Below are 23,069 nucleotides of genomic sequence, written 5' to 3'. Positions count from 1 at the left end.
TTTTTATTTATGTTTTTTTTTTTCATTTCTATTCTATGTTGAATTGTTAAAATCTCATTATTAAATACCATATAATATGTTTCTATAATATTATTATATTTTATCTTGATTTTTTATTTTTATTTTCAAATCATTAAACAAAAGAGTTGTAGGTTACTCAGTCTTTTTTAGTGAGTTGTGTTTGGTAAGCCCTCTTTTACCTTTATGGTTATTATGGATCTTGATTCGTTTAGCAGGGAATCTAAAATCTAAAAATATATAAACATTCGTTTTTAATTATAAGATTATTTTTAAAAATTTATTTTATTCTTTTTTGAAATATTTTTTAATTTCTTGATTATTAATTATCTTTTCTTATATATTCTTATTTAATTATTCTCTATTAAAAAATTAATGAAAAATAATTAAGTGGATAAAGATATAAAAAAATAATTTTAGAATAATAATACAAATAATTAACAAATTTAATATAATTAACTAAATTACCTATTTTTTTAAGAAGTGCAAGTGGAGTATATTTTTGTGTTGTATTACATATTTGGTATTGAAATTTGGAATACTATATATTTAAATTAATATTATGCATGGGAATTTTTTATTGGAAATGTTGAAATCAATTAATTACATAAGAAAAACTATCAAATTCCAGACCCTCCTTGTAGGCTTGGTATCCTGACTTTACTTGAAAGAACCTCCAAGAATTTGGACAACGTGCTTCCTTCCTGCATGCTGTTGCTTTAGTCGTCTTCATTCTTTATTCCACTCCTTTTAATGCTATATATACATTCGGAAAGTCAATTGTAATATTTGTATGTTGGTTGAGAAGAGAGAAGAATTATCTGTTGTTGTCTTTTTACATCATCCCCTGCCATCTTAAATTTCAGGTATGGATATCGGTTATCACATCTTTTTAACGCTCTTAAACAAATATATTTCAAAGCCTCTTATTGATTATTTTAATAAAGAGTTTAATAGATATGATAAATATTATAAAATAATTTTATATTATCATTTAATCACAGGTCATTATTATTATAATTTTTAAGATAATGATTATGAAAGGTAACAAATTTATCATTTATAATCTATTGTAATTAAATAAATGTATAAAATCATTGTACACTTTTTAGTATATGAAATCTTGTGTTTCCTTGAATGAAAACGAAGTTATTAGAGATGATCTTTAAAAAGCAAAGTGACTCTATAAGAATGATGGAGACAGAATCATGTTGACTTATTATTTGTTGCATATACATACAAATAAAATTAAGAAGATCTATATTTGATTGATTAAGTCAATATTGGTTAAATATTTAGTTTAATTAAATATATCTATTAGGACTACTAAAAAGTTATTCTTTGCATATGATGTCGCAGATATAAAAGTTTCGAGTGATAATAACAAAGGATATCATGTATAAGGTTAGTCCAACACCATATATATTTCCCTTTTCTTTTATCAAATTTTAATGCATTCTTTTTATTTTTTTTATGCTATATTACTAGTTGTTATCAATTTTTCCGCTTGTTATTTTTTGTTAATTATTCCAAATATATTACTTTGTTTAAAGTTATAAGTTATTGGTTTAAGGCAGTAAAAAGAAAAGTTACTGGCCGAAAGTTGAACGTCTATATATATGCTAACTTATTAAATTAGAAAGGTTAGCTGTTAAGTAGATAATAAATGAAAGATAACATAAAATTAAAGATATGCTTATTTAATTTTTATATAATATTAATTTTTAAAATTTTTAAATTATCATTAACTTTTGTAAAGAAAAAATATTTTATTTAAACTCAAAATAGTAATAAAATGCATTAAAATTATTAAGATGATAGCCTGAAAATGATTAAAAAGATGAGAGAGAAAAAAGGGATTATATTCAAAAAATAAAGATGAAGTGAAAAAAAAAAGGTTACCAACTTATAAGCTATAAACTTGTTAAAGTATATAACTTCCTTTAAAAAAAACTTGTTAAAATAACTTATAATTAATTAAATAATTTTTTTTATCAAACATTTTAATTTAATTGGTCAAACATGCTTATGAATCGATGAAATAAATTATAAGAAAACATATTTGACATACCAAACGCACTCTAGATTTTTTTAATTTTCAAATGTTTACTCTAAAAAAATCAAATCTTTAAGATTTAATTTGTACTGTCTTATTATCTGTTTTTCTTTTGTCCTTTATAAAAAACTAGCTTGCGTATTAATTTCAATCGATAATCATACTACTCAATTTGTCCGTAACAGGCTTAATTTCAAAAGCTAACTTATAATGTATGAATTTCATTATTATATTGACCAAACTTTTATCTTAAATAAACACTTGGCATAAAGAATATCCTTAGATATGATGGGCACTTGACTACTAAACTACAATTGCTAGCTATTGTTTAATGCTTGCGAAAATAATCTACAGGCCAAGATAGCTTAGCCATCTAGATATAGAACTAGAATGTGGAGGTCACATCTTGATAGGAGTCTCTTAATATTGCTTTTCAGTGTCTTATGATGAGTTCAACTCAATTTTTTTTAATAACCCACTTTAGAAGAATCAATTTCTCTTCTTAAGATTGCTTTTAAGTGTCTTGTGTATTCAACTCTTAATTTTTTTTATAGGTCCTAGCATATGTCAAACAGTAAAACTAAATTTATATTTAACTAAATTTAATATAAAAATACTGAAACAGAATAAAAATATAAAAGCTCACCTTAAAAAAAAATTGATGGAGAAAACCAAAAATGGGAAACAAATTCAAACTTTTTTAAACAAGGGCAATTTGTAAAGACAATAAATAATCATACATATACACCTAAAGAGAAGATGTAGATAAGTGGACCAAATATAGAAAAAAACAAAACGGCACCCAAGGATGAGATGAAGGGGAAAAAAGGATTGAGGCTTAAAATTTAGAAGATAGAGACTCAAAATTTTAAAAGATAAAAATACCCTAAAGTTGGAATACCTCGGTGGTCACACTGTGCCATGAGAAGTAAAAAGTTAAAGAAGGTGAAATATCTGAATCACAAAGTAACAACTGAAATACAATGAATGAATGTTATTTCTGATCTGTATAATTGCCACATGAAAAGTAAAAGGGTAAATTACTCGGCGGCTCTCAATTTTATTTTGGTCAAATATTTTTTTTCACTTTATTCATTTTATTTTTTAAAAAAATAATTCAAAATAATTCTTCTATGAATTTAAAATTAATATCATTAATTAATATTCAAATAGCAGTAACTTTTAACTATCCATTCAAAATAATTATTTTATCAATTTAAAGTTAACATCATAGACTAGTATTCAGAAAACACCACTTTTAATGGCCAACAAAATGTAATTTTGTTAGATCTTCCTGTTCCTCCTCCCATTCTTCTTCCTCCTTTTTTCTTTTTCTTTTCCTCCTAAATCTGTCTCTCTCTGTCTCTATATATACACACACACGACACCAACACCCACATTAGATTCTTTTGATGACTGTTATTGTTCGTGAACGACAAAGATGGTAAAGGATGATGAGTGGGTGTGGGGGGCGATGACAAACGACACCGTTGTGGTGGAGATTCTGCTAAAAGCAAACCATACATTTCACACAAATCTTAGTAGCTTATACCTTAATTTCTCGTTTCTGGGGTCAAACAGTCGCGCTCAAGATCAAGACTAACTATCTCCTTCTCTTGCTATGACGCCGCATTTTCCACTAGATGCAGCCCAACCATTCCCCTCTTTTGGAGCGCTGATGATAGTTACGAAGACTGCAGCCGCCGCCGCCGCCACCACCACCACGCCGCCATATCCAAGGTTCTCTCTTTGTAAGGATGTGTTTCTCCTGATTTCTATTGGATGTGTCTGAGTCTGGTTATTTCAAAAAAAAAAAAAAATCTTACACTCGGAGAATCATTTAAAAAAATAAGAGTAAAATAAAATTTTTAAAAAATAAAAAATAAAGTAAACCAATAATAAGATAAATGACAAAAGAAAAAAGTCACTTGACCTTTTGTTTTAGGTCATAATTTAGTCTTTATATGTTTAAGGTTATAAATGTTCCCTTAAGTATGTTTTATTCTATATTTAGAAGGTTTATTCTTTTGAAGTTGGTGATCATTTACTATTTTTTTGAAATATGATTTTGAATCTTTTGTAATTGATTTATGATGCGAAATTTATCCATTAGATTCACTTACACTATGAAATACAACTAATATTTAGAAGGAAAAAAAAGGAAAATAAATATGGTGCAAATTGCATAAAAAGTGAGTCCCACGAGCACTTAAGTTAGTTTTGAAAAGATTTTTTGTGAGAGTCATATTGATAATAATGATCCTTTAACCAATTTGTCCATTAATTTATTACAGGATTAAGAGGGTTATTATGTTTTAATTTATAATGAAATATTCCTTGTGCTCCAAAAAAAGAATTCTTTATTTCATTTTTCAAAAAAAAAATTTCATGATATTGAAAAACAGATCTTAACTTATGGATGTTTACATTAATAATTCTGGTGTGTAATAAATTAAAAAATACATATTCTTGTGACAAAAAGGATATTCTTGTGACAAAAAGGATATGTAACAAGAATTATGTGAATTTGGATTTCTAGTATGAAAATATTTGTGTAAAATTAAATTCTTGATGTAATTTTCATCATGTTTATATTTTTTATTTAAATATTAATTGAACTTCATAATTTTCATGTAAATGAATTTAGTAAGATAAATTTAACGTCTTAAATCAATAAAAAAAATTAAAGTCATATCTCAAAATTGGAAACAATCTGTGTTACTTAAAGATCATTTTATAATTTTTCATAAATAAGAGACCAAATTACAACATCAATTTAAGAAACCATACTAGTAATAAATGTTACAGTATATATACTTTGAAAATATACAGAAATATTAGTCTTTTGAATTAATCTAAAATTATTTGATATTTATTCCTATTCAGACAAATGACTAATAAAATATATATAATTATAACTCAATAGTTACATCTAGGGATGATAATGAACAAGTCAGGGTAAAATATTATAATGATTTATGTGCCTGGGTCCATGCCATATGCTTGTGGATAGAAACATTAATAGTCATGTCCTTTCCCATTGGATACCTAAATGCCTGTATGTGTATCCGTTACCCGTTCTTTAGTTAATAATGAAAATTAATAAATAAAATAATGATTAATAATACAATTAAATTAAGATTCTCTTTAAAGATCTTTATAAAAAATTATAAATAGGGGAATGAGGAAAAAAGCAAATAAGGAAGGTAATAGAAAATTTTAATCAAAGAATGTGGTATATTTCTAAGTAAATAAAGATATGATTATTAAAGGAGTCTAACTTAATTGATTGAGAAGGTATCTGAATTATTGCAAAATTGATTGACAGTGTCTTCTAATCCAGTGGATAAAAAAAAATTAAAGATTATCTCTATAAGAAACATAATCCTTTTTTTGAATTAAATAACATGATTTATGACTTAACAAATAAAGAACATGATTTTTTTTTCAGATTAAGAAACATGATCTATGTCTTTGTTATTATTATAGTATTTCTAATGTGGGCAAACTTACACACAGGAAGAGTAATTAATTACTCAAATTTAGGTAATTTAGATTAAGATTTATTTGAAATGTTTCAGTCATTTTAATCATTATTTTTTTTATTTAAATTAATTGATTTACTTTCAATCAAAATAATAAGTTCTTCTCCTTCATTACTATATCAATTTTATATCTTCAACCGGTAATTTTACTTTCTTAATTTTCTTTCTTTCTTTACCACTACATCAATTTTATATCACTACTACAAAAAGTAGTTTTAACATCGGCTTATTAACATCGGTTTTATACAAAATCGATGTTAAGTTAAACGCAGTGGCATATTTGTAAATAAAGTATCCTTCTTAACATCGATTTTCCAAAAAACCGATGTTAATGCATACACGTTAACATCGGTTTTTGGAAAACCGATGTTAACTAATGATGTTAACATCGGTTTTTCAAAAACCGATGTTAACGTATAATATGTTAACATCGGTTTTTTAGAAAACCGATGTTAATGCATACACGTTAACATCGGTTTTTAAAAACCGATGTTAACTAATGATGTTAACATCGGTTTTTCAAAAACCGATGTTAACGTATGATATGTTAACATCGGTTTTTTAAAAAACCGATGTTAATGCATATACGTTAACATCGGTTTTTAAAAACCGATGTTAACGTATCATACGTTAACATCGGTTTTCCAAAAACCGATGTTAATATAAACTTTTTTTTTAATTATTTAAATATTTTTAAAAAAATCATATATTGTGTTATTAATTATATTTTAATTAAAAAAATATAATAATTAAGAAACAATTATAAATTCAAAAGGTAAACATTTAAAAATTAAACTACATTTTTAAAATGAATTTCGTAATTTGAATCTTATTATTATTTAATCAACAAAATTTGACCAGACTTTGTCATATTTTTTATCATTTGACTAAGCAAAGTTATTTATAAAAAATTATAAAAATTAATTTAAGATATGATTCTTGCATAATACTAAATACATGCCGTTAAGAAGATGCATATTTTAAAAAATGTGATTATATCCCATGAAAATTAATCAACAATTTATTATATAAAAAATAATTGTTAATAATTAAAATGCACTATGCCTTGTATTTAAGGATTTTTTTAAAAATAATCTTATATTTTTAAGAACAGATGAGGAAGTATATCATAAAGAATAGAAAAATTATTGATAAATACCTAATATGCTAACAATACCTAGTGAGAGAGAAAGAAAAGTAAAAAAAAAAGTATAAATGTTATAGGTAATGAGATTTGAGATATGAAGAGATAAATAAGAGATATTGATTAGATATATAAAAAAAAACATAAGTATCCATGTATTCCTGATTTTTTTTAATTTTTATTTAAAAACTTTGATTATAGAAAAATAAATCAAATATTAAGTTGTATATCGATAAATTGTTGGTCCAAATAGTAGTGAGTTAAAGTAAGATTTTGGATTTGGATCTTGTAGATGAAAAAAAACATTGTTGGTCCAAATTTCTTTGACTTTATTATGAAATTGATTTTTTTAGAAGTCGTTGGGCCGGTGACTTTTTAGTTTTCTTTTTTTTTAATATGTTTGAAATAGAGGTCGTAGAATATGTAGGGATTTCTTTCTTTTTTGAAATAAGTATTATTAAAATAAAAATTTATTTAATTTATTTAATATGATTATTTTAATATTAAGGATAAAATATTTATTTACTAATAAAAGGTAAGAAAAATGCGAAAAAGAAAGAAATAAATCATGGATAAACTCACGACTTCAAATTGGAATTAAACAAAAAAAAATGAGGTTGCAAGAGATTTCATGACTTTGGTGAGGACAATTTTTTTTAAGAAAAGGAAAATTAAGAACATTCTAATTTAATTTTTACAACATAGATTTTACTGTGCAAATGTGGTTTACCAATTTTTTAGATTAATAAAGAGAAAAAAATTAAAAGGAATGAAAGAAAACAAATAAAAAGTAAAGATAAATATAGTCGAAAAAAGTGTTGTTTAGGCAAATAGAAAAAAAGAAAAATAAGTGGAAATATTAATATTACTTGTTTGAATGAACGTAAAAGGAAGCAAAAATAAATAAATAATTATATTAAATTATTTTATATTAATTAAAAAAATACCTCTCTTCTTCTACCTGCCTTCACGCTTCTCCTAATCTTTTTTTTTTCTTTTTCTTTCTTTCTTACTTTTCTTTTCTTTAATTCTTTTTTTTATAATTTCTTTTCTATTCCTTAAATTCAAATTTTATATGGATAAAAATATATCGTTAAAGGATCTAATAAATGAGGACACCAAAAGGATATCCCCTTTATATAATTTAATTTATTAAAAAAAAAAATCTCTAATCCTATCCGTATATGAAGATCCAAGGGTCCAAAATAAACTGGTTGGAGAGGGCTGGAGACGCGGCTGCAGGAGAGGATCCCCTTTATATAATTTAACAGAAAACAAAAGATGGCAGTGATAGTGATTAATTAAGACTGATACTTGGAACTTCGAAGGACACAGACACATTTGATTTCCGCACTCACTCACTTCTAATTCAGGTTGGTTCAATTAGTACATTTGAGAATAAATGTAAGATGGCAGTGATAGTGATTAATTAAAAGTGGGTTAATTATGTTTTCTATTTATAAATTTCACCTTTATCTTTAAATAGTTTTTTTTTAACTTTTTTACTTTTTAGTCTCTGTTACAGAAATTTATTTAAGAACTAAAAATAAAATTCTTAAAAAATTTAGGAATTAAAAACATAATTAATCCAATTAAAAGTAAATGCTTTATACCTAAATTCATATTTCATCCTCATTTTTTCTTGGTGAATAAGATTATTGATTTTTTTTCTACGGACTTCCTTCTTTCTTCTTTTTTAACAACCTAATAATTTTGGCTGCAGGCTATTTTTTGCCATCTGAGAAAACCCTCCGTTGAGACTCCAGCCAAGATTAGCAGTAGGGGGGGAAACAGAAAACAAAAGAAAGACAATTTGTGCCAAGAAATCCGGATATGATATCTCGTTCCACCATGGGAAATTGAATTATTACAACAAATATATAAAATAATTTATACAAAGAAAGAGAGACAGGAACGGAAGAAAGAAAAATGTAAAATGAGATAAGTATATAATGGAAAGAGATAAAAAAGAAAAAAGAGTGTTGTATAAATTGTTATATTTTTTGTAGTTATATAGATTGTTATTTAATTTATTGTATAAATATTGAATAATTCTTAAACTTTTTATAAAATCTTCGGTTTCATAATATGATTTTCGTTTTACCATTCATTTTATTATTTATTTTCGTTTTACCATTCATTTTGTTATATGCTTTTACTTTTCATTGAAATATTAAACTAATCTCTCACTCTCTCGCTCACGCCTCACACGTTTTCTGTCTCTTGCTCACTCTACTCAGTTCCCTTCCCAATCGCCGCTCAGCCATCACCGTCGCCACTCACGGGGAGACTCGCCCTCCTCGACCGACGTTCCCTCCACATCCTTCAACAAAGTTTCCGGCGTCTGTTCGAGGTGCGTTTCTGTTTATGCGTTCAGACTTCATAGCTTCCTTTCTGCTTTCATGGTTTTTTTTTTTTTTCACGAAAGAACATAGCAGATTTATTTTTGCTTTTATTTCATGCTCTGTTGTTACTTCTATTACCTCTTATAACATATATTGTATTATTATTTATTTGATTTTGAAATATTATTGCTGAATCAGATTCTCAAGTTCTTGTCATTTTGATTTTCCACACTTGTCCCTCTTTGCATTCAGCTTATCCTCTCGTGAAGAAAATAGACATCTCATTCTCGTGTTAGAAGAAAAGCCAACCTAGCTGCTGATAACTTGACAAAGTTCAATCTATCTTCTCAGATTCAGTCCCAGATTTTGTAAGTGATTCTAATTTTATAAGTCTACACCTGTTAGCTGATAAACCAGTTGTTGTTTTACCTCCTGGATTTTAATCTCTCCTAGTTACCCTGTATCTCATAAAAAAGTTATTAGTAATTATTTTTAATTTAACTTTATTATGCAATGCAAGGATGATATATATACTACTAAAACGATAACAAAAGTCTTATTTCAACGTGTGATGTCTGTTATAGGAATCATACAATACTATTCAACTTAGTTAAAAACAAGATGTAAAAAAAAAAAACTTGGTTAAAGACCAACTCTAAAAATATTAGTATTTAGTATGAGATTTTTCGAAACAATTTTCCAATTAATGTATTTTTTTAATCTCTTTCCTTTTCTTCATGACTAAAAAATATACCATTTGTTTTTCTCAATGATGTTTCCATAGGCATTCTTTGTATGTGTACAAAGTTACTCAATTGAATTTTTATCATCTTTTCTTTAATCGATACTACGGAAATATCTTCTCTAATACTAATAAAAGTATAGAAAAAATGTCTAAACTATTGTATGCAAATTTTGTTCTCGCTCAAAATTTTAAAAAAAGTTACGAATTTTATTAGGTTTTTCCATAATATAACTAAAACAAAAAAGAATAGGTAAGTTTTGTTAGATCCCACCTAAATTTGCTCGAGGTGGGTGGTGTATAAGTGTTATAATATTTCAATTTGTTTTTGAGTCAATAAGGATGGCATTGATCAGAGGGTGATGGACCATTACCGTAAAAAGGGATAATGCAAAGATCTTGTCTGGAAAGGAAGAATTAGCAAGAGTAAGTACGGAGGGTAATGTAGCAATACAATGGTCTCACTCTAGAAAGGAAATATAGCAATACAATGGTCTCACTCTAGAAAGGAAATATGTATAGCAACAACACTAAGTAGAGGTACATGACACGGCCAGACTCACCTAAATGCGACCAACATGATAAGATGATTGTAGCACCTCACATGGTTAAGGGCCTACACGTGCCCACTACGTACTAACATCCCCATCTCAATCTTTCTTTCTTAGCTAAGCCTCTTGTGCCCCCACTTAATTAAAGTGTTTCATTTCTCTTTGTTTCTTTCAATATGGTTTGATTTTGATCTTCGTTTCACCTTGCTTGTAATAAGAAAAACGAAAATGGTAACATAGGTATTCATAGTGAAAAATGCTATCTAACTAATAACTTTGCTCCTAAAATAGGAAAAGCAAAAGCTTAGCAAATATAAGTAAGAAGTCTTCATTAATATAAGTGGGAGACTCCTGAAAACTTAAAGCCTTGAGATTTTGATGAATTAGATGGGATGTTGAATTCATTTGTATCTACTCGTAGTGTATCAATAAAGAGATTTCTCCAATATTTTAGTCCATTGTATTTTTCATTATGGATTGTGCGATTTTAGTCCATTGTATTTTTCATTATGGATTGTTGTTACTTCAGTTCTGTGATCTTCTGAGAGGTAATAGAAGTTGTGTGTGTGCGTGTGTGTATATATATATATATATATATCCGAAAAGAGAAAGAAGTAAGACATTTTTTTTGATATAATTTAGAATAAATTGTTTTCATATCTTCTGAGCGCTTGTTATACTTAATCTTACTCTTTTTTTTTATCATACACAAAATTGTCTTATGTAGGTGTTCATTCAGTTATTTATTTGATTCTTGCTTTCATTTTGGATCGTGCTGCTCATCATCACAGGTACAAATGTTTGTTACCAATGAATATTTTTATTACGTGTTCACTGCCATTAATGACAATTGATATATGCTATATAAATTGTGTTCATGATGAGTGAACCTTAGATTCCCGTTTGAGATTGGATGCAATGATTCTTGCGGATAGTTTGCATTAATCATTGTATTTAATCTTGAATTGTCCGTTTGGACAGTTTGGGGAGACTGATATTTTTATGGTAGATTCATGTGTTAAGGTTAAAATTATTTTGTTTAATTTGATGAAATTTCGGTAATGCATTTCTAGTTGTTCTCTGGGTGCATACTTGATTATCGGAAAATTAATTTCACCGATTTCATGTTGTGTACTTGGAGACCAATGCGAAATGCTGCCAAAATTTTGTCAAATTTAACAAAATAGAATTAACCCTGATGTATGAAGCTACCATAAAAGACGGTCTTCCCAAATGGGATAGGGCCACACCTATAATAAAAAAGTGAGATTTTCATGCATCGAATAACTTTGAGAGTATGACCGAGTTATTACTTAGATGGATCGAAGTTGGATGAATGAAAGTCGCATCAGCCCAGAATATGAGGAAGGCGTCGAGCAATTCTTACAATTTGCTTCAGAAAGAGGTCAACCGGATGAAGATGGAAAATATTATTGTCCTTGCATCAATTGTTTGAATGGAAGACGACAATTTTGCTAATATATTATTAACTTATGATTGCTAATATATTATTAACTTATGTTTTATTATATCATGCAGTATTTCACTGATCCTAGACCATTGGAACCAGAAAGATTGAAGGCGCTTCGCAACCAGTGGGCAAAGTACTATTTGAAAGTGAAAAATGAAACTTAGGATGTTTAGACAATTTTGTAATTGTAGTTTATATTTACTTACTTAATTTACAATTCATGTCTCAACATTAAATATGTTTTAAATTCATAGTAATTAGTAAATTTCTTATTGAATTTTCTGGTAAAAACTGTTTCAAAACAGAATGAAAATTATATGTTGTGTGGTCTGATTTTAAAATTTGCAGGTTATTTTTGGGATTTATTTAAAAAACAGACATCATGTTAAAAATAAATTTCTAAAACAACATCGGTCTTTAAAAAAACTGATGTGAAATGTTACTTGCAACATCAGTTTTTTTAAAAACTGATGTTAAATGTCACTTACCTCAACATTTTTTAACATCAACTGATGTTAAATGTCACTTACCTCAACATTTTTTAACATCGGTTTTTAAAAAAACTGATGTTGTAAGTAACATTTCACATCAGTTTTTTAAAAACCGATGTCAAATATCACATTTAACATCGGTTATTTTAAAAACCGATGTCAAATATCACATTTAACATCGGTTATTTTAAAAACCGATGTTACATGTCACTAACAACATCAGTTTTTTAAAAATCGATGTTGATTTATAGATTTATAACTTTTTTTTCTTCATAATTCATATCATATAACATCGCCTATTTAAATAACCGATGTTAAATATCACTTACAACATCTGATTTTTAAAAAATTGATGTGAAATGTTACTTACAACATCAGTTTTTAAAAAACCGATGTTAAATGTCACTTACAACATCAGTTTTTTAAAAAACCGATGTTAAATGTCACTTACAACATCAGTTTTTTAAAAAACCGATGTTAAATGTCACTTACAACATCAGTTTTTTAAAAAACCGATGTTAATTTATAGATTTATAATTTTTTTTTCATAATTCGTATCATATAACATCGCTTATTTAAATAACCGATGTTGTATTTATTAGTTAACATCGGTTTTGAAAAACCGATGTTAATGATACTACTTTCCACATCGGTACTTTCAACATCAATTAATAACCGATGTTGAAAGTCTTAAATAACCGATGTTAAAACCTTATTTTCTAGTAGTGTATCTTCAACTATTAGTATAACTAAGACTTTTCTCATGAGTAACTTTTAATATTTTTTTTACATGTCCCTTGCGTTTTTTTTTTTACAGATCCCTTGTTTTTGTTATTGCTTTAAAATAACAATCGAATTCGAAAGTCAAGATACAAGTACTGGTTACATAACCTCCTACAAAAGCAACCTTGAAAACCTCAAAACCAAGGTTCAAAAGCTGGAGGCTACCAAAAATAGTGTGCAGAATTCTGTTGATGAGGCTAAAAGAAATGGAGAAGTGATAGTGAATCTTGTCGAGATATGGCTGAAGAAAGTGGATGCTACTGTTTCTGAGGCAAAGAAACTTATTGACAATCATGTCCATGAAAATTGTATGAGGTACTTTCCCAATTTACGGTTTTAGGCACCAGCATAGCAAGAAATGCCAACAGATGACACTAAAGATTCATCAAGTCCTAGCGGAAGGAAATTTTCACAAAATTTCTTACTCTAAACCATCAACGCTGAAAGAGATTCAACAAGCATTGATGGATCCTAACATTTTCAAGATTGGGTTGTATGGGACTGATGGTGTGGGAAAAACAACACTAGTGAAAGAGCTAGCCCGAGAAGTAGTGGAAGATGGGTCATTTGATGTTGTAGTTATGGCTGAGGTAACCGATTCTCCAGATGTGGAAAACATTCAAGGCCAAATTACTACTTCGTTGGGTCTGATCAATTTTGATGGAGAGATAAAAAAAGGGAGAGTGAAAATATTGCTTGAAAGTATACCAAGTGGGAAGAATATTCTTGTTATTCTGGATGATATTTGGGGGAAACTTGATTTGGCAAAACTGGACTAAGAAGAAATCATGGCTACTTAACAATCCTCGATAACTTTTTCTCTGGGATGAGAGAAGTCAAGGTTCTTGATTTACATGGAATGAGGCTTGCACCTTCCCCACCACCTTCACTTCGTCTCTTGACAAAACTTATATCATTGAATTTGTATGGATGTGTATTGAAAGACATAGCAATGGTTGCAGAACTCACAAGGTTAGAAATTCTCAACCTTGAAGGATCTGAAATTCAAGAGCTCCCAAAAGAAATTGGACAGCTAGTATATCTGCGACTGTTGAATTTAACAAACTGCCTTCAACTAGAAATCATTCCTGCAAATGTTTTATCAAGCCTAACAAACTTGGAAGAGTTGTATATTGGGAATTGTAATATTCAATGGGAGGTTGGTGGAGGAAAAGACCGTGCAAGTCTAGGTGAGCTAAACCATTTGAATCAGCTAACAACTTTGGACATATCAATCCAACATGCCTCAGTTTTACCAGTAGATATGAATGTATTTGCAAATCTACAAAGATACAACATATTTATTGGCCAAATGTGGAATGGGGATGCTCGAGAAACTTCAAGAACACTTAAGCTCATCGACTCTTATACAAATATTTGGTCAAATCGTGGGCTTCAATTGTTGTTCCCTACACTAGAGTACTTAAGTTTACATCATTTAAATTTTGATAAGGGAGAGTTTGATCATCCACATATTCTTTCGCCCGTATCCAATCAAAAGGTTAACACTTAATTTATCTATGACTGCTTCTTTACTATTTAAATTCTTTTATGCGACATAAATATTCAACTCCTACGTGTTTTCTCTAAAAGGAAACTATGTACTTTGTCTTAATCCATTTTTTCCTAAGTTTCAGTGTATATATAGATTTGATTATCTTATTAAATTTCCTACCAACAAAATTACCTTTCAGTTAACACAACAACTATTGCTATTGGTTGGCACTGGTTATAATTCATATGGGAATAGATTTAATATTCTTACTCATCCACTAGGAAATCAGCCAACTCACTTGTCTTGTAGTGTTGAAATTCATTATAACAACGATATGAACTTGTTTGAGTATGTTTTTGATTTTTAATAAATATTTGATTTTTATATTTGTTCTTAATAAATTTTTTATTTACGTTGTGTTTTTAATAAAATAATATTTTAATTTTTTATCTTTGATATTTTTATTTTAATCTCTAGTATATTAGTAAATTTTGTATTTATTTTCTAATAAATTAATGAATTTTGTTTTAGTCCTGATTAATAATAAATAGAAAAAATTTATCAGAGACCAAATACAAAATTTGTCAATATATCAGATTAAAAATAAGTGTTATGTACCAAAATAAAATTATTATTTTATTAGAAATTCAACGCAAAAAAAAATATTAGAGAACAAATCCAAAAATCAAATGTTTTGTATTAGTCTCTGTTACATTAGCAAATTTTGTATTTGGTTTTTAATAAATTAAAAAATTTTATTTTAGTTCTGACTATTAACAAATAGAAAGTTTTTATCAGCATTCAAATATAAAATTCGTTAATTTATCAAAAATAAAAAATAAGTGTTATGTATCAAAACAAAATTATTATTTATTAAGGATTCAACGCAAAATAAAGATTTATTAGAAAATAAATCCAAAAATCAAATATTTATTAAGGATAAAAAATATATTTAAGTGCTTAATCTTATCAACTAATGTGTAGAATAACATTTTGATAAAATTGTATATGTCAATAGGTTGCCATGCCTAACCTTGAAATTTTGGAGCTATCATTCTTCATCGAATCACTTGATAAACATCCGATCCACTTTTACTGGCAAAACTTGAGGATTTTGAAAGTGAAATATTCTCATTATTCAGCAAGTTTGTTCTCATTTTCGGCAGCTAGATCACTAGTCAAACTGCAATATCTTGATATTATAAGTTGCTTTAAGTTGAGGGAGATATTTGCCCAACAAGAAGAGGTGAGCATAGTTGAGTTAGACTTACCAATTGAATCTAACACGTATTTATGCATTTAGTTATTGGAATATATGTTAATATGTTGCTGATGATAGGTTGCATTCCCAAACCTGGAGACACTGCTTATCAAAGAGATGAATAGTTTGAGGTCAATATGGAACAATCAACAAGCTCCAAATTCTTTTTGCAAGCTGAAAAAAATAGAAATTAATTTCTGTCGTGCCCTGCACCATGTTTTTCCAATTGTTGTGGCTAAGGAGCTTCGACATCTCCAATTTCTTAAAATAATGAGGTCTAATAATATAGAGACCATTGTTGAAAAGAGTGATAGTGGTGATGCACAAGATGAGATTGCTTCAACGAAATTAGGTGAGTTTGCTTCTATGAACATGGAGGAATCAATACCTAGAAATGGGAATAAAGGTGATGCTCCAGGTGGGATAGTTTTTACAAAATTGGAGGCATTGTTCTTGATCTCCTTACCAAGGCTTACAAGCTTTTGCAAGGGAAGTTACAACTTCAAGTTTCCAGCACTACAAAGAGTCCATGTGACCGAATGTCCCAATATGAAGACTTTCTGTCATGGAAATGTAATCACTCCAAGCCTCTCAAAAGTAATATATAAAAAGAAATTTACAAATTCTAGAAAAGATATTTGGGATGGTGACCTTAATACCACTCTAAAGGTAATTGATACGTCAACAAAAAGTCATGAATCTCCATTTTTATTCCAACTTTCAGGGTTTATGTTAACAATACTGGCTCTAATTTCGTTGATTGTACATTCAGAGTACGAAATTATGAGGAAACTTGAGTTTGTCATCAAACTCTCAAGGCAAGAATCTATTATTTGGTTGAGATATTTAGGTATGGTATTTTGTGGCTTTTGAATTTTTTAATCTCTCACCTCATTTGGCTGTCATATATACTTTTTGTTTCTTTTCCGTTTCAATGTTATATTTGATTGAATGGACCTCAGACTCCTGATTATAAAATAATTTGTATGATGCGAACATAGGTGGATTATATTTAAACTAGCAAAAAGTTTAGGGCAACCTTATTTCATGAACTTAATATCTTAAAATTCATGCACCCTAGTTGTATGAATAACTTCAAATTTCTTGACAAGAAAAACAAATGGTGGATTTGACAAAATAATGTGTTGATTAATGCCTTTAATCTGCCCAAGTTCAAAAGGTATGCATGGATTTGGTGGATTGTCCTTAGTAGTTCGAATTCGTTATAAATAATCTTCATTAGCTTAGTATTCTTCTTCCCCCACCAATTAATGTTCAGAATAACATTTTGATCAGATTGTGTATGCCAGTAGGTTGAAATGCCCAACCTTGAAATCTTGGAGCTGGCTTTGATTTATTTACCTAAGCAATGGGATGATGAACTTCCACTCCACTTTTACAGTCAAAACTTGAGGATTTTGACAGTGAGATGTTGTCATCGATTAGTAACCTTGTTTTCATTCTTAGCAGCTAGAGAACTGGTCAAAGTACAACGTCTTGAGATTTCAGCTTGCAGTGAGTTGTGGCGGAGATATTTGTCCCACAAGAAGAGGTGAGCATCATTGAGTTAGACTTCACAATTGGACCTAATTAGCAACTTAATTATGCATTTAGCTAGAATATATATATATGTGTGTGTGTTAATGTGTTGCTGATGATAGGTTATATTCTCAAACTTGGAGACACTGCTTATCAGAGACATGAATGGTTTGAAGTAAATATGGAACAATTAAGAAGCTCCAAATTCTTTTGGCAAGCTGAATAAAATACAAATTACTAGATGTGATGTCCTCATGTTTTTTCGAGTTGTCGTGGCTAAGATGCTCTGACAGCTCCAAGTGCTTGAATATCAATGTCCAATAATATAGACAACATTGTTGAAGAGTCATAGTTGTGATGCACAAGATGAAGCTCCTGGTGGAAATGAGGGTAATGCACAGAGTGAGATTGCTTTTGTGAAATTAAAGGAACTTGATATATACCCGCACGTTGTGCGGATGTTAATCTTGTAATATTATAGTTAGTAAATTCAATAAAAAAAAATGACAAAGACATGGTACAACTAATAAAATAGAAAAAAATATGTTCAACTATAACATTATCATTTGATAAAAATTATGGTATTCTTTTGGATTAGAAAATAATTTAAAAAATATGTCTGTATATTCTTTGTTAAAAAATAATTAGAATGAATTGATATTCCAAACTATTTTTATACTACCATGCAATTTTAATAATTAATTTAAAATTCATACTAAGAATATTTATTTTGATTGAGAGTGTAAAATTATGAAAATTAAACATATAAAGAGAAATTTATTTTGTCTTCATCAACTAATAATTTTTTAGTTTTTTTTTAATTAAAGTTGAGTTTATTTTATTCATATAATTTAAACATGAATCTTCTTGTGCAACAATGTGTATTTAATGCTTAATGAAAGCAATTATGTTAGGAATATAAAAAGTCGCTTAAACGCTTAAGATATATAACACAAGCAATTTTGTTGATAATGTAAAGTTATATTTGTAGAGTAGAAATAATTTTCTTTGATATTCTTTTCTCATAGCTAATGGAAACCACTATGGAGGATTACTTTGCTTTTGTATTCAGTCTTTAAAAGAGACTACTTAGAGAAGTTCAATTAGGCATTCATTCACTTTGGTTCATCCATAACTCTATTCATGAGTTAAAGTTTTAGCCTGATATACTCACTATATATTTTTGGTCCAGTACGTTATATACTTTTTTGGGTTCTATAATTCTACTTCAATACTTACCCCATTTCCTATTAGGCCATTATACATGTTGCCCTGAACATATATACTTGCATGTTCTTTTTTCAATTAGCCGATATACTTTTCACAATGTGAGAAATCAGGATATCTGATGTAAAAAGAGAAAAAAGAAGAAACGATGAATAAAATGGAAGAGGAATAGTGGTACATGATAGAAAAAAGGAAGAAAAAAAAATGAAGTTGTAGCTGCTCTGTTTGAAGAGAAACAGATTAAGGGAACCGCTGTAAATTTCCACATTATATAAATCAAGTAGCACTACTACAAAAGGGATTTTTTACGATGCGTGTTCTAAGACGGTTGTCAATAACCGTCTTAGAATATAGAGCGGTGACAATTTTGTAATAAATAAAATAACTTTTGTATTTAACGTCGCACATTCTAAGGCGGTTGTAGACAACCGTCTTAGAATGTTCTTCGGTGGCAATATTGTAATTACATGAAACTAAGACAACGACGGGTTTTACTAATGACCGTCTTTGTATATCCTTTTCAATTTCTACCCTAGCCCACGAAGAACGAGCGTTCTTTTGTTTCTTCTCCCTCTCCGCTGTTGTCTCCCACGAAGAACGGGTCTCATGGAAACATTCTAACCCCCTCAAGCACGGTCTCCCTCTTAGAGTCTCATGGAAACATTCTAACCCCCTCAAGCCCTGTCTCCCTCATACCCTAGGGTTCTTGAGCTCCACGACGTTTGAGCGCTCCATGACTTCCTCGTCGACACATGCAGGGACGACGCCACCGTTCAGGTCCCCGTCCCCAAGGTTCTGTCGCCACTTCCGCCTCCGTTCGATGTTGTTCCTCTTGGCCCTGACGCGCTCGATGAGTCTGCCTCCATGAAGGCCTTTGTTTTGTGTTCAGTGTCCAACCACCTCAACATAGAGACGAGACACCTCACTCGACAACGCACGCGCCTTTGGTTAAAGATATTACTGAAGAAAATTACAGTTGAGCATTTCCATGTCTTTCAATATTACTGACCAGTTGTTATTTGGATTCTGTTCAGCGTGGAGGCTTGTCTGTTGCATTACTTGAAATCACAGGGGGCAAAGCTTCTATTCAAGTTAATGGCAAGACATATCGAAAGAATTCTCGTCTGATTTTAAGTGGAGGTGATGAGGTGGTCTTTGGTTCTTCTGGCATACAATTGCTTATTATTTTATCTCTTGATTATGTTGCCTCAACTACATGTGAACTATAGCTATGTTGATATTCTTTGCTGCTATTTTCCCTTTTTGTAATAGAGAAGTGATATTTTATATGATTCTTGCGTAGGTTCGGAAATATATCAGGAGACTTTGTGCAAGGCACTTGCGAAGCATTTTGGTGCTAGGCTACTAATTGTCGATTGTCTCTCGTTGCCTGGTGTATGTTTTTTTAGTACTTCAGTTCAGATATTTTTGTGTTTTTATCATTCTCCTTTGCATTTAACTAAACCTAAATGCACTTAAGCTCTAGATTTACTATGTTATGTGTTTTTATGGTTTTTCTCTGGTGCATTGCTCATAGCTATTCAAAAGGTGTTTCAATTTCTGTTATGCAGACTGTCTACAAAGCTTTGCAGTTTATTTATTTCAGTTTCACATTTTTTAAGTATTTGTTTATGTTGATATTTTGTCCTCCTGCTATTTTTTTTATATCTAATCATTTAGTTTATATTTTTTTCTTATTCTGGAAAATTAAGATTTTATTCTTCTTCTATATTGATCAGGGGACCAAGCTATGGCTCCCGGGGCAAAGTTCTGCTTGCTTTTGAAGATAATAGGTCTTCAAAAATTGGGGTTAGGTTTGATAAATCAATTCCATATGGCAATGATCTTGGAGGCCTTTGTGAGGATGATCGTGGGTTCTTTTGTTCTGGTAATTCACTGGTTTTTATTGCAGTTTTGTTGCCTTAGCTGCATGTTAGCATATTGAATGCTATAATTTTTGTTCTGGTTTGATAAATCATTTACTACGGGTAGATGATTCTGGAGGGGATGGTGCAAATAAAGTTGCAATTAATTATATTTTTGAGGTTGTGCCAGTTCTTTACCGGTCCAAAAGATGCCTCTATTCCTGAAGAAGTATATCTAACACCCTTCTCTGTTTTGTGCATAGGTTACCTCTAATTAGAGTAGAAGTTTTGAAAAATAATTTTGAAAGCTTGCCACCTAATGTTGTAGTAATTGGCTGACTGTTGGCTCTGTGTTTTTTGTCTTTACCTCTTTCACTTTTGTTCCTCTTGGACTTCAGATACTTCCTTAAAATTATTAAGGATATAATTCATGCTTGATAGGTACTTACCATGGCGCATATTTTGTCAATTATTTAGATCTTATACTCTCTGGATTCTAGAATTCTGTGCATATAAAAGTAATATTATTTTGCTTTTGCTGCAACATGATAAATTTCTCCATGGTTTAGTTTGAAATGCCTAAATAGATGGATGATTTGAATTTCTTTTCTATAAGTGGTGGAAGAATCCGGTTCAACTTTTTCAAGTTGCTGTTGTTATTCATTTTTGTAAAATGTAAGGGGAGGATGAGTCTTGGCACAACTTTAATTATTTTTTCAAGTTGCTGCCTTGTGACCTTAATATCCATTTTAAATCAACTTGTACAGGACGAGGCTTTACTTTCTGATTGGAAGCAACAATTAGAACGTGATATTGAAACTATGAAAGTTCAATCCAATATTGTCAGCGTTTGCACAGTAAGTCCGGAAACATCTGATAGTTTTTATGTGCCTTTTTTGCTTTTATTATCCTATGCTTCCTCTTGTTGCATTTTTTCTGCATGTTTCTATTTTTTTCACTTGTTGTGCATTAGTGTGATTTTCCTTTGGAATATGTGGAATCTCATGCATTGGCTTTGTGAAATTTTCCTAACTGTGCTTAGAAATGCTCAATGTCATTTTAGAAGTTGTTTTTGTGGATAAAATTTTATTTTGTTTCCTGCTTTTTCAAGCCTACCCATCCTGGTCATCCATATCCATTGTTTGATTTACACTGCCTTTCGAATATGGCCAATTACTGCTAACAAAGTGATTACTTGATTTTCATTTTTTAAATAATATAGAGCTTTGTTCTGACTTGTACCTGACTTAAGTTTCATTTTTGCCACACCGTTTGTCAACAATGCTTGCAAAGGCTGTAGCAACTGAAGCTGGAGCAAATTTCATTAACATTTCAATGTCCAGCATTACTTCAAAGGTATTAATATTGTAAATTACTTTTTTTTGTTATGTATAATTTTTACGAGTATTTTTATAGACCGAAAAAATTTATTATAGACCGAAAAATACGTATAATTTTTACGAGTATTTTTATTGATTAATTTGTAGGGTTTTAGTATGAAACATTGCTAGCTAAAATGACTTATAAAATACTACTAACACTTAGTAAAATTTATATAATAAAATTGGTAGCTTTTTTTCAAATAGAGGAGTGGGAATGCGGTATAGGGACATTTATGATGAACAAATCAACTAATCATGAATTATGGGCGGTGGACACTGTTATTTATGCGTAAATTTATGATGAACAAATCAACTAATCTTGAATTATGGGCGGTGGACATTTATGCGTAAATTTATATATATATCAACTAATCTTGAATTATGATATCATTAAAAATCATTAATTTTTGTAATAAATATTTTATTTAAAATACAAGTTGAGTCTATAATGAATCAAAGTTTGAATTCTTTTGAGAAAAATATCTATATTTAGTGTCTAGCTGTGTCTCAAATAAGTATATGATGGTGCTTCACAGGTCTAGCTAGCTAGAGATTAGAACTTAACATTTATTTATTTAAATATGTATTTGAAGAATTTTGGGCGGTGGACATTGTTACTTGTTGCTTTCAACTCCTATTTACGGTGGAAATTCATTAGCCAACTTTCCCACTCCCACACACCCATTTATTTTGTCTAGTACCTTTTAGGGCCGCCATAAAAAAGTCCAAAAATACTTCTTAAGGATATTACAGAAGTTAATTTTATATTTAAATTAATAAAATGTTAGGAATAAATAATTTAAAATTAGTTAAAAAACAATTTATTAACTTTCATATATAATTTCTAAATATTGCTAATTTGGTATTTAAATTTTTGTTTTGTAATGAATAATTTAAAATTTTAATGTAATCTTTATCAATACTATTAAATAAAAATAAAATTATAAATATTTTTTTATAAAAATATAATATAAGATGAAAAATAAAATGGTTCAAGAAATATACAACTCCTAGTGGCTAGTGGAGTCCCACTAGCTGGGTTATAGGCATATTCAGGTACATTATTAATAAGCAATACATGTCAAACTAATCAAACTTTCCTCCAAAGAAGACTATAAATAGAACTGCACCATGCCGCGTAATTCTCAACAAGC

The 23,069-nt window shown here is 29.2% G+C and overlaps 2 protein-coding genes and 1 long non-coding RNA gene across 4 annotated transcripts; all 3 read left to right on the top strand.

Moving 5' to 3' along the window:
* Nucleotides 1–809: 809 nt before the first annotated feature.
* On the top strand, nucleotides 810–12,187 carry LOC102669080 (uncharacterized). 2 transcript variants are annotated; one of them, XR_418583.4, is made up of 7 exons: nucleotides 813–884; nucleotides 1,378–1,422; nucleotides 7,954–8,136; nucleotides 8,487–9,116; nucleotides 9,361–9,476; nucleotides 11,129–11,192; nucleotides 11,941–12,187. It is a non-coding gene; the product is annotated as an uncharacterized lncRNA (long non-coding RNA). The 2 variants fall into 2 exon arrangements; XR_001384882.3 differs by lacking the exon at nucleotides 7,954–8,136 and having other exon boundaries at nucleotides 810–884.
* Nucleotides 12,188–13,186: 999 nt separating this feature from the next.
* Nucleotides 13,187–17,914, top strand: LOC106796257 (probable disease resistance protein At4g27220). Its single transcript, XM_041009629.1, has 4 exons — nucleotides 13,187–14,647; nucleotides 15,660–15,887; nucleotides 15,981–16,571; nucleotides 17,771–17,914. Exons 1-4 carry the CDS (start codon nucleotides 13,973–13,975, stop codon nucleotides 17,912–17,914), a joined length of 1,638 nt encoding a protein of 545 aa, XP_040865563.1. The 5' UTR covers nucleotides 13,187–13,972.
* Nucleotides 17,915–19,401: 1,487 nt separating this feature from the next.
* LOC112999623 (uncharacterized) lies at nucleotides 19,402–21,615 on the top strand. The gene is made up of 8 exons (XM_026125955.1): nucleotides 19,402–19,522; nucleotides 19,650–19,819; nucleotides 19,941–20,119; nucleotides 20,155–20,242; nucleotides 20,349–20,563; nucleotides 20,656–20,689; nucleotides 20,724–20,788; nucleotides 21,255–21,615. Exons 1-8 carry the CDS (start codon nucleotides 19,402–19,404, stop codon nucleotides 21,613–21,615), a joined length of 1,233 nt encoding a protein of 410 aa, XP_025981740.1.
* Nucleotides 21,616–23,069: the final 1,454 nt, after the last annotated feature.

This window comes from Glycine max, chromosome 15, assembly GCF_000004515.6.
Source record: "Glycine max cultivar Williams 82 chromosome 15, Glycine_max_v4.0, whole genome shotgun sequence".
Taxonomy (NCBI): domain Eukaryota; kingdom Viridiplantae; phylum Streptophyta; class Magnoliopsida; order Fabales; family Fabaceae; genus Glycine; species Glycine max.
The sequence above is the reverse complement of the archived record's forward strand: the minus strand, read 5'-3'. Positions and strand labels throughout refer to the sequence as shown.